The 16,352-nt window shown below is 41.4% G+C and overlaps 1 protein-coding gene across 3 annotated transcripts in view; it reads left to right on the top strand.

Moving 5' to 3' along the window:
• PREX1 (phosphatidylinositol-3,4,5-trisphosphate dependent Rac exchange factor 1) overlaps positions 1-16,352 on the top strand; it is a 175,694-nt gene that overhangs the window by 79,183 nt on the left and 80,159 nt on the right. For all 3 annotated transcript variants that reach the window (XM_035344177.1, XM_035344176.1, XM_035344178.1), the window contains exons 4-5: positions 3,732-3,836; positions 7,165-7,266. In XM_035344177.1, coding sequence (XP_035200068.1) covers positions 3,732-3,836; positions 7,165-7,266 — 207 coding nt within the window. The remainder of the gene's footprint in view (positions 1-3,731; positions 3,837-7,164; positions 7,267-16,352) is intronic.

Raw genomic sequence — 16,352 nt, 5'->3', positions numbered from 1 at the left:
CAGAATAGTGTTTGGGTCCTGCTGATGAGATCTATGTATCTTAAATTTCTTCTAATATCCATAGACTGGGCTATTTTCATGGCTTACCTTGGCCTAGAATAGCCTAGCTCAACAACAATCCACCCATGCTCAAAAACAGGACACTGCTTTTAGTCATAATAAGCCTCCAGGATCATGATTGATCCATTTATATTAATGCTAAGACATCCTCCCCGATCTCCAGCTTGGAAGGATTCACATCTTGGGTAATACCTGAAATAAGCCAATACTGCAGCGGCTCCAGAAGAGCTATAATTTTTCACTACAACTAATGCACATTGACTTTTGGAAGTATTTTAACAAATGATGAAATATGCTTGCTCTGTTACTCAGCTGTGAAAAGCTGTTTTGTTCTGGAGGACAGACTTTGCCCTGGTGTATTCTATTTGATCAGAAGATCATGAGAAGTCCCTTGTCTGATGCTAGGTACTGGAATTTCTTAAGGAGTTGTTCTTTACTATCTGTTATGGTCATACCAAATTCACTTAAATGTTAATTCAAAATTAAATCTTCTGACTGAAAAAAAAAGGACATGTAGAACAGATCTTTAACATCAAAGAGAATGTACACACTGAACCTTGAATAATCACACCTTGTCAATATAGGCTTTCTTGTACTGGTGATGAAAACATAAGATTGCATAGCAGAAGGGCAGAGGATTGACTGGTGCTTGATTTCTGTTACTGTCACACTGGTAGAGCTTCAGTAACCTCGTAGCTATAAAATAAGCTTGTTCAAGTGGAATGTTTTCATCTCATTTTTAGGAGCAATGCTGCAATGAGTGATCAGTTTCACTGTTTAAGTCATCAGGGATTTTGTTCTGTTCAGAATGAAATCTCTTTTGTTTAGGGTTTTCATGTTGACAAAACTGATTTCAGCTTGCTTTGAAAGAAAATGTCATGCCTCATTAAAAATACATCCAAATAACATGATTGCAGTTTACCAAATGTCTTCCCTAAATTTTCTAGCCAAAACTATTTTCAAATTTGCACTAATTTGTGGGCTGTTCTACCAGACCCAAAATAACATATATGAAAAATAAACTATTGGTTTAAATATTTAACCAAACTAAGAACTGTATAGACTTATTTTTGTCACCAAAGCCAGAAGGTCTAGCTGTGTATCCAGCAGATTTGCTGAATAAGAAGGTGCCATTTTTGTGTGGTCGCTTCTCTGACCATAATTGCACTTTAATAGAGAGTAACTGTAGGTTCCGAATTCCTGGGTTAACATCTGTAATTATGTAACTGATAATTTCCACACCAGGGGATGGGAGAGTCCAGGACTGAATGTCACCCAGAGAGGAAATTGAACACTTCAGACACTGAGTAATTTAAAACATAGTTGTCATATTTGTGGGTCTCATGCATGAGGGACAGATGGGAAAGACTTGATGAAAGCCCTCTGGTGTGTGTATAATTATTGTACTGTCTTGAGTTCAGCAAAGGGATTTTGTCATGATCTAAATATAAGCTCCCAAAACTCCAGACATTCGGAGCTGCAGTCAGAAACCTGAGCAATGACATGTTGTGTGCATTGATGCACTGGATGCTGTTGTGTTAATGGTTGCTATTTTTAGTTTCATGCATGCTGCTTGTGTGCATCCAGGGAGCTGAGGGGAGGGGAGGAAATGTAGGGGAAACTCATAAATCTGTCCTCTCTCTCCGCAACTCTCCATTTTAAGGATTAAAAACAATTCTGGGTCTGTCAGTTGCCTCTTTTCTATTGTGCTATGGATTCCATCCTGCCTTTTCCTGCATCTGGTGGTCAGAAGCCTTTGTTTCTTTCTAGCTTCCCAGTATTAGAGTAATAGGAACAGCTGTAGATGAAGGATGTCTTGAACAACTGTGTTCCAGCTCTTTGCTCCGCACTTTGTGGCCGTTGTTTTATTTGCTTTGTCCCATTGTTGCTGTGTTTGGAAATGCATCTTTTTATTGTCAGTTCTTCCTTTGGAGGCATGAGGAGGGGAAAAAAAAGTCACCACATTGTTAGTTAAAACAAATAGATCTACAAGTGCTTTTCAGTCTCTGAGCGTGTACATCTAACCATGGAGCATCTGACCAGAATGTCAAATGCTTCTCCTAAACTAATATAAACACAATTTCTTTTCCATGTGACAATAGTGAAGGGAATGCCCGATGACTGCAGCTGTGTTCCCAGGGCTTCGTGTTACTTAACTCCTTCAGTTGGCAGTGGTTTTTGGTTAGATCACTCACTGTCAGCTCTCTTAGAGGTAGCCAGAGTGCAGGTATCTCATCAGGAGCTCGCACGGGGCGCTCCAGGTCTCCTGAAGAGTGCTAGGAGGCCTATCAAAACTCAGAAAATGAACTTCCAAGTTCTGGAGAGATTAGTTAATTCAGGGAGAATATTTTCATGCCAGGATCCTAAATAGGAAGTGGATGTGAACACCACAACAAACTCTGCAGGGCAATGATGCCCCAAGATGCTGGCTCTGCTAGGTCTTGTGCATTAGCTCTAACCCAGCTACGTTGCTTTTAATATGCAAATAGCTTTTCTGTGTACCTCGGCATGGTACTTCACTGTGGCTTAGCTGAACCAGGAGAGAAGATACTATTATGAGAAGCACCCAATAAACGTTGGGTGCTTTTGGCTTCTGAACCATGTAACCTGACTGAAGCCTAATGCAGCCTCTTGACCTCCTTTTATTCCAACGAATGCAACGCTGAGATCTCGTAGCATAGCTGCTAAAAGTTCAGCCCTTCCCAACAGCCTTGAAAGGATCGACTCACCTCCTTGCCTGGTCCACTAAGGCATGGAAATAGTTGTTACTGCTTCTTTTGTGAATTGCTTCATAGTGTTTGCAGATGTTTGCTGTGGACTCTGGTAATGTTCATTATCAGAAGAGGCACTGTCTTTGGCTCTGAAGATCAGTAAAGCAGAACTGAGCGCTGCCAGTTTTCCCTTGGTTCTTGACAAGGGATTTCATTCCACTACAGGTGGTGGTGGGTATGACATGGTCCACTCTAAGTAACTCAATCTAGTCATAAAGCTACCTTTCTCCTTTTGTTTCCACGGCATATTGGATATTTTGTGTATGTTCAATGAAATGCTTCCATTCGGAAGAGCTGTTCTGGGCAGCTGTTGCATCACTTTATGTTTCAGAACACGAAGTGAATTTGTCAGTTCACTGGTGTTTTCCCCCTCTGCCCTGCAAGGCAGGGGATTTCCAGCTGGTTGGTTTACGTGCCATAGTTCCCCTCTGACATGTTCCAGTCCTTGGTTCTTCCCAGCCATCTCTGTTTCCTCTTCCTGCAGCAGTAATCAGCACAGCTCCAAAATGTCAGTCCTGTTTATGTCCCCCTTGCTCCTCCTGCCTTTACTTTGCTCCTGTCTACTCTACTGGAATATCTTAACACATACGTGAGTGTCCCTGAGATAGCAAGATCCATTCTTTCTGCAAAGGATATATTATTTCAGCGATGCACTAAAAGGAAAAGTGCTGGAGAGTTCTCTGCTCAGAAGCCGATGCTAATTTACAAGAGTAAGTTTGGGATTAGTGGAACACCTCTATACATTATTGACATCTGGGGATTATCGTTCACTTCATGTAAAACGCAACCCTAACGCCACTTGTGTGCACGCTCCTTTGTAAAGAATTTGGTATCAGACTGAGACAATATTGTCACTTCAGTTTTATCCAAGTCAATAACTTAATATGCTTTTCCTTGCAGAAAGACAAATTCTTTGTGTACGAGGAGTACTGTAGCAACCACGAGAAAGCACTCAGACTGCTAATGGAATTGAACAAGATTCCAACAGTGAGAGCATTCCTCTTGGTAAGCACCTTCTCTAGCACTCTTGACTTACTGATCTGACTTTGTACTGTACTCATAATACCCCCTTAGTATCCCAGGAATGCGAAGCATTTTGCAGACATTATTCATTCCAGCTATGAAGCACTCAAGAAGGATGGGTACTGAAATCATTGGTGAGTTCAAGTACAGAACTAAGCACAGCTATGGTATGAGTAATTCCATTAGAAACAGGGAATATATTTTTTTAAAGAATCAACAGAAAAGTTGAGTAAAGATTGTGAAAGGACTAATGCAATAAGTCATCAGTGGGGCTGTGACTAGCTCCCAGTGGATCTGGTTCCCTTCTCAATTCTCTGACCAATTTGCCATCTGCAGACCCACCAGAAACATGTGGCCTGCTTCTGACACTGTTTTCCCTGGGAGCCCAGTTGTGGGCAAGAAACGTAGGCTGGATGAATTCTTTTGGTGGTGTCATTGCTGTTTGTTTCAAAAATGGCCCAATTCCTCATCTAACCCATGATGTGTTAGTATCTATGCTGGGAAGGGAGTGCGGCCTACAGCCTTTTTTGGAGGCTGGGCTGGGAGGAGAAATAACCTGCAGACAGTGCCTTCTGCCTGAGGTTTCTTTCTTCTTTTTTTTTTTTTTAATCCTTCCGTACTTCTCCTCCCAGCATCCACCCCAATTCTCCTTGATTTTAGGTGTCTCGTTTTCCTACCCATGAATGGAAGGCATTTGGAATGGGGATGGTGTGTAGGTGAGGGGCCAATTCAGCATGCTAGTTTACTGTCTTAGTGAATGCTGTGAGGAAAAAGAAAGGCTGTCTTTGCAATGGACCCTGCCTGCTCTTCTTTCTGCTCTTGTTTTTTCCTTTCTGCCAAAGGCTTGTTCTTTGCTAATACAGTACAGCAGAAGAAAACTTCTGCATAAATGCCTGTCACAAGGAGAGCATTCGTTTAGCCACAAAATATAGGCCTTGGAGGGAGGGACAGGAACATGCATGCTATTGGGTACTCGGAATCTCTCTATCACGTCTGAGTTTCATGAACACCATTAAACCATTAGTTTGAGTCTCCAAATGAGCCATTCCTGTTCACGGACTCCTCTGGATGCTTCTCTTGAGCGAAAATAACGAGAAAGAGGAGCAATGAAAGTGAATATAAACACCATCCTTCCCAACATCCAGAGTGTTCTCTGCATTTCCACTGGATTGGCAAAAACCTCCTGTCTCTGTTGCCGGCAGCAGCTGGCAAACTAATTATGAAGCACATTAAAGATGTCACACTGTCTGCTGTGGCTTGCAGCAGCACCTGAATCCAAGAGAATTTTAAAATAACAGTAACTATGGGAGGAGAGGCTATGCTGAAGTCTTTTCTTTGTTGTGGCTGTTGTAATTTCTTCCAGGCCTTCAGTTTCCTATCCACTCCCTCCTAAAGCCGATGCTATAATGCCACCATGCAGAGAAAGCTGCATTAAAATACAAAGCTTTGCTTGTGAGTATGGATTTGGCCCGATTGCCCCCTCACAGCTGCTGAAATGCAGAATGTGGGAATGTGTTTGAAAAATCAGTAAGTGTTAAAGGGCAGTTTGGAGCCCAGAGCTAGAGGGAGGGCTGAAAGGAGAGACGGGAAGGACTGAATCACCCGAGACTTGGAAAATTGGACAGGGAGCATTGTGAGCTGGTAGCCAACGCCACAGATCTAGAATAGCCCTGGGGAAGGGTTATTTTACAGACAACTGTCTGTAAAAATACCACTTAGGAATAATGAGATTTATGTAGGATGTCTATGAACACTTCTTGAAGAAGAGAATTATTGAACTACAGCCAAAAACCCACTATATTTGAGTGTGTCGGAGCCACAGCACACATTTCACAGGGGAAAATGTCATCTGTGATGCCTCAAAGCAAGAATATCTTGGTTGAAATTGATTTAAACTTCAGCTTCTGTTGACAGGACAGGTTTGCAACTGGGATTATTTTTGGATAAAAGTCATCTAGATTCATGGCCGAACATAGAAACGTAGGCCTAGGTTATCTCAAATAGATTTGAAGTCCATCTGAGTCAACTGCCTAGCTCTGGCAGCATGCAATACCAGCGTCTTCATGAAATGTGTAAAAAGCTTACAATAGGTCAATGATTGTTTAGCACACAGAGACTACAGGTTATTGTGAAGAAATAAAGACAGGTCAGAGACTGTAGGTTTTTCTATGCCATACTCAGTTCTCAAATTCCCCTTCCATCTCAGTCCTGAGAATTTCCATAATCTACTAAGAAATTAAACGTTTCTTGTAGTGTGCACCAACTTATCTGTGAAATGATTCTCCCAGAATGCCCCTCCAAAGGTGTGAGAACTTATGTGAGTATTGCAAGGGTTGATCAGTCGCCGTATCTGTTTCTTAACCTAAAATCTGTTTGGACTTCTGTTTCTTTGGTGTATTGGTCCAATATTTCTCAAGGGTTTATATTGTCACCTTTCTTACTATGTTGAAGCAACGCTGGAAGAGTTGTCCTGGGTACAGAAATGCCCTTCACCTTTGTCTGGAAACCACAGGGCTCCAAGAATAGTTAATGTTGAAACAGTGGATTTTTAATTTTTTTTTTTGAGCATTAGAATTACTGAAATCTGGTTTCCTTAAATGCCTCTTGCATCAGCGTTCTCCTTTCCACGTAGCAGTTTTGCCTGCATGTCCTGTAACTTCTTTGCTGGGCAAGCAGCATCATGCACTGCGAGTGGTTTAGAGCTACATTGCCAGCGTTTAGCCAGCCAGAGCACCCATGCTGTTTGTCCAGCTGGGCTTAGACATAATGTTTTGCCAGAGAATTGGTGGATGTGATGCAGATGACTCACTTATTTCAGAGCTATATTTGATTTCCTTCAGATGCAGAGGCTGGCCTAGAGTTAATTACATGACTCCTAGTTAGTATGTTTTATTTTAGCTGTTGAGTTTTCTGGACCAATAGTGCAAACTTTGCACAGTGGATGAAGAAAAATGGCCATGGACTGTGGGGGTAGGTTGGATTCCTTTAGGTAATGGTGCATCTAGGTTTTGCTGATTGTCATGGTATTATGACTTTTTTTGAGTCACCAGCTGTATTATATTCGTTTTAGAAGAAACCTTTCTATACAGCCACTGTTATCCACAGTGATTTTTCTTTTGCTGGTTTGCAGAGAATTGGGCTTAACTTGATGGCCATATTTCAGTGGTGAATGAAGTCTCATTTCCTTTATCTTAGGAGTGGCAAAGTTCTTTGTGACCATAACATGTACTACAGAAACAGAAAATCATGTCAAAGAGCATGTGAAAGTGTTGTGTCTGGGTTAACATTTGTTTCCTTTTTTTGATTATAGAGTTGCATGCTTTTGGGAGGCAGAAAGACAACAGACATTCCACTGGAGGGTTATCTGCTGACGCCAATTCAGCGAATTTGCAAATATCCACTTCTGCTTAAGGTAAACCAACAAAAGAATTTTGCTAGCTAGTTGTTTTACTGTTGGAGTGATTTTTGCAACTTTTTAGCCATGGCTTTTGCTGTCACTACTACCTGCCTGGCATGGACTTCCAATCTGAATCCTCTCTGCAAAATATGGCTTTTTGTGGATACAGTCAAAAAGCTGGCTGATGCTGCCGGGCTGTTAAAGTCGTAGTGGTGTGAGTAGAGCAGACAGGGTGACTTACTGTCTAGCTAACGTCTTTTGACTTCAGATCTCTTCTGATGTTTGTTAAGACTTGAGTGCTGTTTTAGCCACTTCCTGAAAAGCTGTGTTCAAACAGAATTGTATCAGTATTCTGAGGAACTCTATGGCTCTGGGGACTGGAAACAGGAGACATCTTTCATCACTAGGTCTCTAGTTTGAGCGTGTTCAGGTCAATAATGATCAAAATTCCTTATCATCTGACAGCTGTTTGGCGGCTTGTTTGAAACCTGTTTGGTTGTCTCAGACAAGTTCCCAATGGACAGGTGTCGTTGCAGAAATGACTACTGCAATTGGCACTAATTGGCCCCCTTGCTAGCAGTCTTAGTGTAGGAGCTGAAGAATGAGAGACCTACAGAGAACTAACTTGCCTCTCACCCTCCAGGTCAGGGCTGGGTCACACGCCTGGTGGGGAGAAGGAAAAGGAGAATGCAGTTTCTGGGAGAGCTTGCAACACCAGTGGCCTTGAAGCTACTCTGTGGCTAAAAGCCATGAATTTTCAGAGGTGTCATTCTTAGAGTGACAATATTTTTACTAAGATAAAGTTAGTAAAAAATATATATATATATAAGAAGCAACTATCTTTTATCTTAAGGTCCCTTAATTGTGGAAGAAAATAATTCTGTGATGAGCTAGTGTTCTTAGTCACAGGGTGACCATATGAATCAAGTGTATGTTGTATAAAATTACTGCAGTGCTGTGTCTGTAAATTCAGATTGAATAAGGGCTTTCACAGGTACAGTTTGGTTAGCTCAATAGTGATGTGTTTCCTTTTATTAGAGTTCTGTTTCACCTTCTGAATATTTAAATTATTTTCCTCCACAGAAGAAGCTAATGTGTGGGACTGCTGCAGGCATTTCTCCCAGAGTATTAATAATAATCAAGACAGGGCAAAGGTGTCTAGATCAAGGAAGCACATGAGTGGCTCCAGCTCTGATTTATCTTCAGAGAAGGCTGGTTGTATGGGGATAATTGAAAATGTAATGATATCTCAGCTTAAGTCCGGTGTATTTGTTTATTTGGGGTTAGCATAGAGAGAATTCGGTAGCTGTGCGGTCTGTGGATCTGTTTGATGACTCTGCGAGCAACACTGTGCACAAAAAGAGAGCTCCTGCAGCATCTGATACGGTGACTGGAAGGGGGGTGTGTGCAGACCTTGAGATGTGCATTCCTGACCTAGTATTTTGGTAGTTTTCTCATTTTCAGTATGAGGTGTGTTCAGTGATTGTTATCTACCGGTGTGTTCAAGATGTGAAAATACGAGATTGTCTTGATTCTTTACAGAGATCCCTTTCTTATTTTCTAAGAATCTTCAGTCAGAGGAAACAGTGTCTATATTCTTACTTTTGAACTGATCTCTACGTTTGTGCTGCTACTGAAAGATGAAGTGTTAACTTCCTGCAGATTTCCTGTCACAGTTACCCTTTGTATGAAGGGAGTCGCTAGGTACAGAGCCTGTGGGCCAGGTTCCTTCATCTCGCTACTGATTCCATGCTGGAGACATCTTCATCGAGCCAGAATAGTCAAAATCTGCTGTACCTTTGCTACATTCATCTTTAGTGATCTTCAAGCAGTTTTATCTCAGTACTTCTCAATCTTTTTGAACCAGAATGTCACTGTTACCATGCTGTGTTTCTCATATTCTGCTCCTTGACCTTTTTGATCAGCTGAAGCCAACGCGGTTTGATGCACTGGCTCTGACCACCAGTCATCTCTGAAGCACAGCTTGGGGATCTCAGCTCTGAGCCATGTATGTAGCTGGTTTTAGGGAACTCCCTACATCTCCAGCTCAGTGCCTCTTATTTTTCTCTTTTAATATTAAATGGTTGCTGAATCACCTGTTGCTAATTAGACTCGATTAATTTCTAAGTTTTGTTGGAAAATGTGATTGAGTCATAGATCTCTATCAGTTTGGCTAATCTGACTTTTTATCTACAGACAGAAGCTTGACTTGCAAATCAAAATCTCTATTCTGTTTTAAAAGCCCATCAAAATATTAGAATGTCAGAAACTGCCAATATTACAGAAATTCCTGAAATTTCAGGGATTTTTCTCAGAAATGAATGAGAGATGCTCTGTCACTCAAATGCCAGAGGAGATGCCCACTTGATTACAAGTTAGTATTATCGATGCAGTTACTTTTTGGTATTCTTCAACTTAAACTTTCCTATTCCTCTGTACCATTGTAGGACAAATCTTTCAGAAAGTATGAGGTTCTGTGTCAGTGATTGGAAGAGCTATGAATGAAATGGTTTCTTGTGCTCTTCTTTAAGAATTTGATTTGCAAAGAGGGAGTGATCAAAGGCCTAAAATAAGTTTCTCTGAACTGTGCTCTTTCCAAGTATAATGGCAACTGAAGGCATTGTGCTCTGGGGATCAAATGCAGGCCTGTGGATATAAGGCCTGTGGTTTTTAGTTTCTCACATGTACACAGCTGTGTATGTCAAAAAGCCAGCGAGCAAAAACCTCATTTCTTTGAAAGCCAAAAATACCGCCAGGAAGGCTAAGACTAAGCAGCATCTCTTCACTTCCAGCCACAGTGGGGTAGAATGAAGGTAAATTTGCCTTTGATGCCAACACTGTGCCTGCCTTGTGGGATGGGGGCACGGGTGTTTGGATCTATAGTTCTCTCAAGAACTATACATGTGTAGTGCAAAGCGCCATGAGGGACTGAACAAGGAGAGCTGCAATGGTGGGTCTTGTAATGTTGCATTCCATTTTTCTAGGGATTTCTCTGTGTATACAGGCTGATATAAATCACACAGTTTGCTACTTGAAATTTCCTGGGCAGGACATAAAAATTTCAAGTAAAAGCTGAAGGAAATTTAGTTTCTGTTAAGCAACAAATCTGCCTCAGTCAGTGAGACTATGCCATTACTAGGGGGTGTTCAGCTCTGGCAATATCTGTGATCATTAGAACATCTAACTGATGCTGATTCTCAAACTAGTGAGTTCATGGTCAGTGAACTGTGTCCCTTTCGAGACTTGTCTGATGCTTGCTGGCACAAAATTACCACCGTGGATACAAATGTTTCAGACATGAAGAAAGCTAAGAGAAGGGGGAGGGCTGGTTTCTGTTAGTGCTGACCAGGAAAATGCAACTCACCAATCAAAAAAAAAAAAAAAAAAGATTTAAAAATAACACAACCCTCAAATTAAGCATTTGTTCTCCCCTTGCTACTGAACTGCAGTTATTGCTCCTGAAATAGCAGTATTGTATTCATGGGAATTGGATCTTATTTTATCTAATTCCCAGGGCAAACAGATTCTCTGTATTCCAGCTGATTAGAAAAATCATAGTGTTATCCTACTTTTCGATCTTTGTTTTTAATAAGAATTTGTGAACATCCAGATTTTCTGATAACTTTGAAATGACCTTGTTACAGTGTAATCATTTAGGATTGCTAAGTAGTTAGGTTTGATAAAGGTAATATGAACGTAGTAACTCAAACTTATATGTTTGAAAGCCAGCCATAAATAATAGGGAAAGGCACATTTGAAATGTGATAACTATTTCTGATTAATTCCATATGTGAGTGTTGTTATTCCAGAATAATAGCATCTCACATGAAGATGATCTGGGTTACTTAATTAGGAATAGCATACCGGAATACCTCTAAGTGCAGATACACCTTAAACAAATCTTACCAGTAATTCCCAGTGTAAGGTATGGCATCCTGTAATTGATCTTACAGTTTCTCATCCTCTGACCAAACTTTTTTTTTTAAAACCAAAAAATTAAGGAGACAGAATGATCAATCACGTGATGGTGATTGATAAAGCTCTTTTATTTTTTTCCTTTATTTATTTATTTATTTATTTATTTATTCAGTTTCCTTTTCTGTGAACCAAACATAGCAACTTTGGAGCATCTGACTAAACAGTTTTCAAACTTCGGTTGCTTTCCTTGGAAGTCTGGGTTGCAAGCCTTGCGTTTGGTTTGAAGCGTGGGACTCAGACTTCACCATGGTGTTTCACAATCTCTGAGCAATCAGAGCAGAAATGATAATATTTTTTCCCTAGTACAGTTTTTGTTTGCTTCAGGCAGTGTGAGAAGAGAATTAACACAAACTTGGTGGTCAGTAAATTAGTTTTATCCCGAGTACAAACCCTCCCTAATGTATCTATCTCCCACTTCTTTGCCTTGCTGCCACACTTCAGCAGAGGATTTGAAGTCTGTTTGGGTGTGTTGGAGCTCTGAATGTTTGGCTGTTAGTGATGAGATGCATTGTAGATTTTCCTTAAAAGCGAGAAAAGAGCCTTTGAGTAGGCTTGAACAAAATGGAGCTGTGCTTGCTGTGATGGGCATTTGAGTTGGTAAGCAGAAAAGACAAACAGATGGACAGAACTTGAGAGCATATACAGTGCGAGCGACTTAAAACTCCATTTCAGATGTGTATGCTGGAGAGCTTGCTGAGTAAATATTTCTAGCAGAACGTCTTGGATTAAGGCAGCTCTGTCTTGCTGATAATAATTGTATGACTCTGTATTAATTAGCGGTAACTATACGTCTTAGGAGTAGAAGCAGCTGTTGTGTAAACCATCTCTGAACAAAAATAGCCTTTTCCCCCTAATAAAGAGCATTTATGTCAGCAAGAAGAAAACCCTAGGGGAAGAGTGATCATGAGTTAATCACACCACTGGGGGTAGGGATTAGGAACAGTCATTTCTGTCTCCTTCCTCCCAACACGCGAGGAATGTGAAGCACATGATGGCCGCACCCCTACAGGCTCCTGATAGCCCAGTGCGTGTCACAGAGGTTGTTTCTTATTTGATGTCTGTTCTCTTAAGGAATTGCTAAGTCTCCAGCCAGAAATGCACATTACACCTCTGATACTTTAAAAATATCTCATCATACACGCAACTCTGTGGAGGATTTAGGGCAGTAATTATGTATTGCTTCATGTGATGGAAGACTCATTGGCCCTTAAGAGAAACAGAAAACCTGGAGGAGAAAGCCGAGTGTCCAGGCTCAGAGCCCTCTTGTAGGGGAGAGCCCAGCAGTGAGGGGTCCACAGGCCTGAACAAGTGCAGTGAAAGGCAGGGATGGGAAACCAGTGCTGGGGACAAAGAAAAGAATGAAGAAAACTCCCTCCCCTCTTCTCCCTCTGCATTTCTCTCAGTGATGTTTAAGGAACAAAACCTTCTAATTAGCCCTAATTGAGTATGTTTAATCTTTGGGGCTTTGCTCCCCCCTCAGTCCTCAGAAGAGTGATGTTCCTCTTAGATTCATAATATTGCCTGGTTAAAATCCAAGTCTTCAGAGCATAATGTTACAGCATTAAAAATTATATATACACACCCTACAGAGTTGTAAGGCATACTGCCAATTTATAAATCATACTCTGTCTTCGATGCTTTTTATAAATAATCACAAAAAACTGCTAATATATAGAAAACATGTTTTTGTTTCACTTTAATTTTTAAGCGTATGTTGAAGATTTGGTGGCACATGTAATGTAATCAGTTTTAGTGATTTATTGCTGTCTAGTCCTTACCTTGCAGAGGCAGTGACAGAAATTATAAATGTAAAAAACACACAGGATAAAAACTGCTGTGATTGATGGGTATGCAGAGCCTGGTGTAGCATCTATTTTCTGGTTGGTAAAAAAGTAGAAAATTAATTTTAATGCCTGTAAACTGAAAAACACAAATATAAAACTTGAGCTCCATTTATCTTTGCAGCAAAGTGTTATGTGTTTTTATGCATGTTGTGGTTTTTGTTGTTGGTGGTGGTGTTTTTTTACCCTTTAAAGCATGGTTTGGAACTGAACTGTTTATTACCATGACTTTTTGAATTGATAAGAAATACGGTGTCTTTGTTATCTCTGTAATCCTGAGATGTTCGCTCAGTTACCAACGGATGTATCTCTGAAACCATGTTTTATGCATGCACTGGTTTGTAGTGCAGTGACACAGCCTGGCGAGCAATGATCTGCAGTGTTAGCAGTCATTGCACAAAATTCGTGTTAAAGCCATGTGTGAGTGTCCTCAAAGTATGAAGACAGAGGTTTTTAAAATATAGAGACTTACAGAGATTAAATTTCAACTTCAAAACATGTTCAGTTGTCATTTTTAAGCACACAATCATCTTTGTGTGGCAGGGAGGACATGTGAAAGGATGACACAGGCTTCTTTTTAAAAAAAGATCAGTTAAGCAGAATAACATCCTTTCTGCTAGGAAGTATTAAAAGTGTGTTTACGTTTGAAAAACCTCTAGTTTCCTCTGCCTGCATGCATCGTTCGCTCAGCATCCCTCCTGCTACCTTTTTGCATCTTCCTGTGCAATGTTCTTGTTGCTGAGGTCTCTCCTCAGAGTTTTCTGGTTTCTTTTTTTGTGCATCAAGCACAATTAGTAAATAGACAAATGCACGAACAGCTGATGTCTTATTTCTTATGTGATTTAATTTTTATATTTAGATTCTGTCATGTTTGGAACTCTTTTAGCCTTCAGCTATTTAAAGCTGTATCTGATACTGAAATGCTTCAGTTGGAAATCCTTTCACTACATTGCATAATTGAAGATGGGCATTTCTTTGCAGCGTTCTCTCTCTCTGGTACAGTTAATAGAAGAAGTAAGGCAGCATTTGAGTCTCTAGCAGGGCCCTTTCCTTCGTAGTTATTTCCTGACTGTTAGACTATTTGGATGGAACTAAGAAGCCAAATGATCTCATAGAATCCAAATGTAAGATGTAAAAAAAAAAAAAAAGAGCTTTACCTATGTACCTGTTACTTCTACACTGTTTCTTCCAAGGATGAATTGACAAATTGTAGCTTCCAATTTCACCTTTGTGAATCAGTTTCAAAGTGCAATTTGTTAACCAAGGATCCAAACGTGCTCATGTGGAAGCATGTGAAGTTGTTGCATAGGGGCTGAAGTAAGCTGGTTAATACTCAAGGATCACCTCCTCCAAGCTGAAGAGCGATGCATCCCTACAAAGAGGAAAACATGCAAAAGTGCAAGGATGCCTGCATGGATGAACAAGGAGCTCCTGGCCAAACTCAGACACAAAAAAAGAAACACAGGATGGAAGCAGGGACAGGTAACCTGAGAGGAATACAAAGACACTGTCTGAGCAGCCAGGGATCAAGTTAGGAAAGCTAAAGCCCAGATACATCAAGGGCAACAGGAAGGGTTTCTACAACCATGTCAGCGGTAAAACGAAGACGGGAAAAATGTGAGCCCTCTCCTGAAGGAAACAGGAGACCTGGTTACCCAGGATATGGAGAAGGCTGAGGTACTCAATGACTTTTTTGCTTCAGCCTTTACTGGCAGGTGCTCTAACCACATCACCCAAACGCAGAAGGCAAAGACAGGAATTGGGAGAATAAAGAAGGAGATCAGATGCAAGGGCATCTAAGGAACATGAAGGTGCACAAGTTCATGGGTCCTGATGAGATGCATCCAACGGTCCTGAGGGAACTGGTACATGAACTTTCTAAGACACCATCCCATTTGGGAAGTCATGGCAGTCTGAAGTTCACTCTGGCTGGAAAAGAGGAAACACCACCCCAATTTTTAAAAAGGGAAGAAAAGAAGACGCAGGGAACTACAGGCCAGTCATTCTCGCCTCTGTGCCTGGCAAAATCCTCGAGCAGATCCTCCTGGAAACTATCAGGTCAGGGGAGATGATTTTCCCCCTCTACTCTGCTCTCATGAATCCCACCTGCAATGCTGCATTAAGCTCTGGAGCCCCCAGCATAAGGACATGGACCTGTTGGAGTGGGTCCAGAGGAGGGCCACAAAGATGATCAGGGGGCTGGAGCATCTCTGCTGTGAAGGGAGGCTGAGAGACCTGGGGAAGTTCGGCCTGGAGAACAGAAGGCTTCAGGGAGACCTTATAGAAGCTTTCCAGAACTTAAGGGGGGCCTACAGGAAAGACAAGGAGGGACTCTATGAGGGGCTGTGGTGATAGGACTAAAGTTTTAAATTAAAATAGGGTAGATTTGGGTAGATTACCTGTCCTTCCTTTTTGCATGCTGTTTAGAGGGACACTACGGCTGGCTGTTGATGTCTGAGTGCTGTTACTCCCCTTGTAAGATCAGCTGGGCTCTGTGTATAGGTGCTGTGAGTGGCACAACCTCAAACTTGGCAGCTATGAAAAAGCTGTGAAATAAAAGGAGAATGTTGTGCTGAGAGGAGACAGCTCCCATTTTGATCTGTGTTCATTAAAGAACAGTTTTGTTTTTTTTTTCAAGCTTGTAATACAGAATATGTTTGCAGCTTTTTTTTTTCAAGACAGAGAAGTCAGAGGATAACGTTGAAGATTAGAAAGGCTGTGAAAAATACCAGCTTTTCTGTTCTCAACTGCTGGTTAGTCTGAAGGATTAATGACTTGGTAGCTAGAAAGTAGATGTTTTATGAATTAGTTGAAGACACTCTGCAAGGAATACATTTCTGCAGGTGGTGGCAACCTCATGTCCTAGGCCTCGTGGTGCACAAGTTGCAATACGTGAAGTCCTTCCAGGCAGCAGTATAGATGAGCTGTATGGAAGACAGGGCTGTCATACCCAAGGTTTGCCATCTGGTCTCTCTCTCAGCTGCCTTTCAACATGTTGGCAAATGCTCTCATAGTTTACACATCATAAATCTGTCACTAAAGTAAATAAGCACCCAGAGCTCCCTGGCTGTGTTTCAGAAGTGCCGGGCTCTGCTCTTTCAGGGGCTGTCAGTGGCAGAGCAGCAGGGCTCTTCCTCGCCTGGCTTAGGACTGAGTAGTGGTGGGACAAGCGAGGCACCTGCCCCACCAGAGTGCCAATGCTCCGACTGTTTCAGCTGCTGCTGCTGTTGAGGCAGACAAGTGCCCAGCCAGCACTCCTCTCCCTGCCTTTTCCAGCCTCCT

Source organism: Oxyura jamaicensis, chromosome 20, assembly GCF_011077185.1.
Source record: "Oxyura jamaicensis isolate SHBP4307 breed ruddy duck chromosome 20, BPBGC_Ojam_1.0, whole genome shotgun sequence".
Lineage (NCBI taxonomy): Eukaryota > Metazoa > Chordata > Aves > Anseriformes > Anatidae > Oxyura > Oxyura jamaicensis.
The sequence above is the reverse complement of the archived record's forward strand: the minus strand, read 5'-3'. Positions and strand labels throughout refer to the sequence as shown.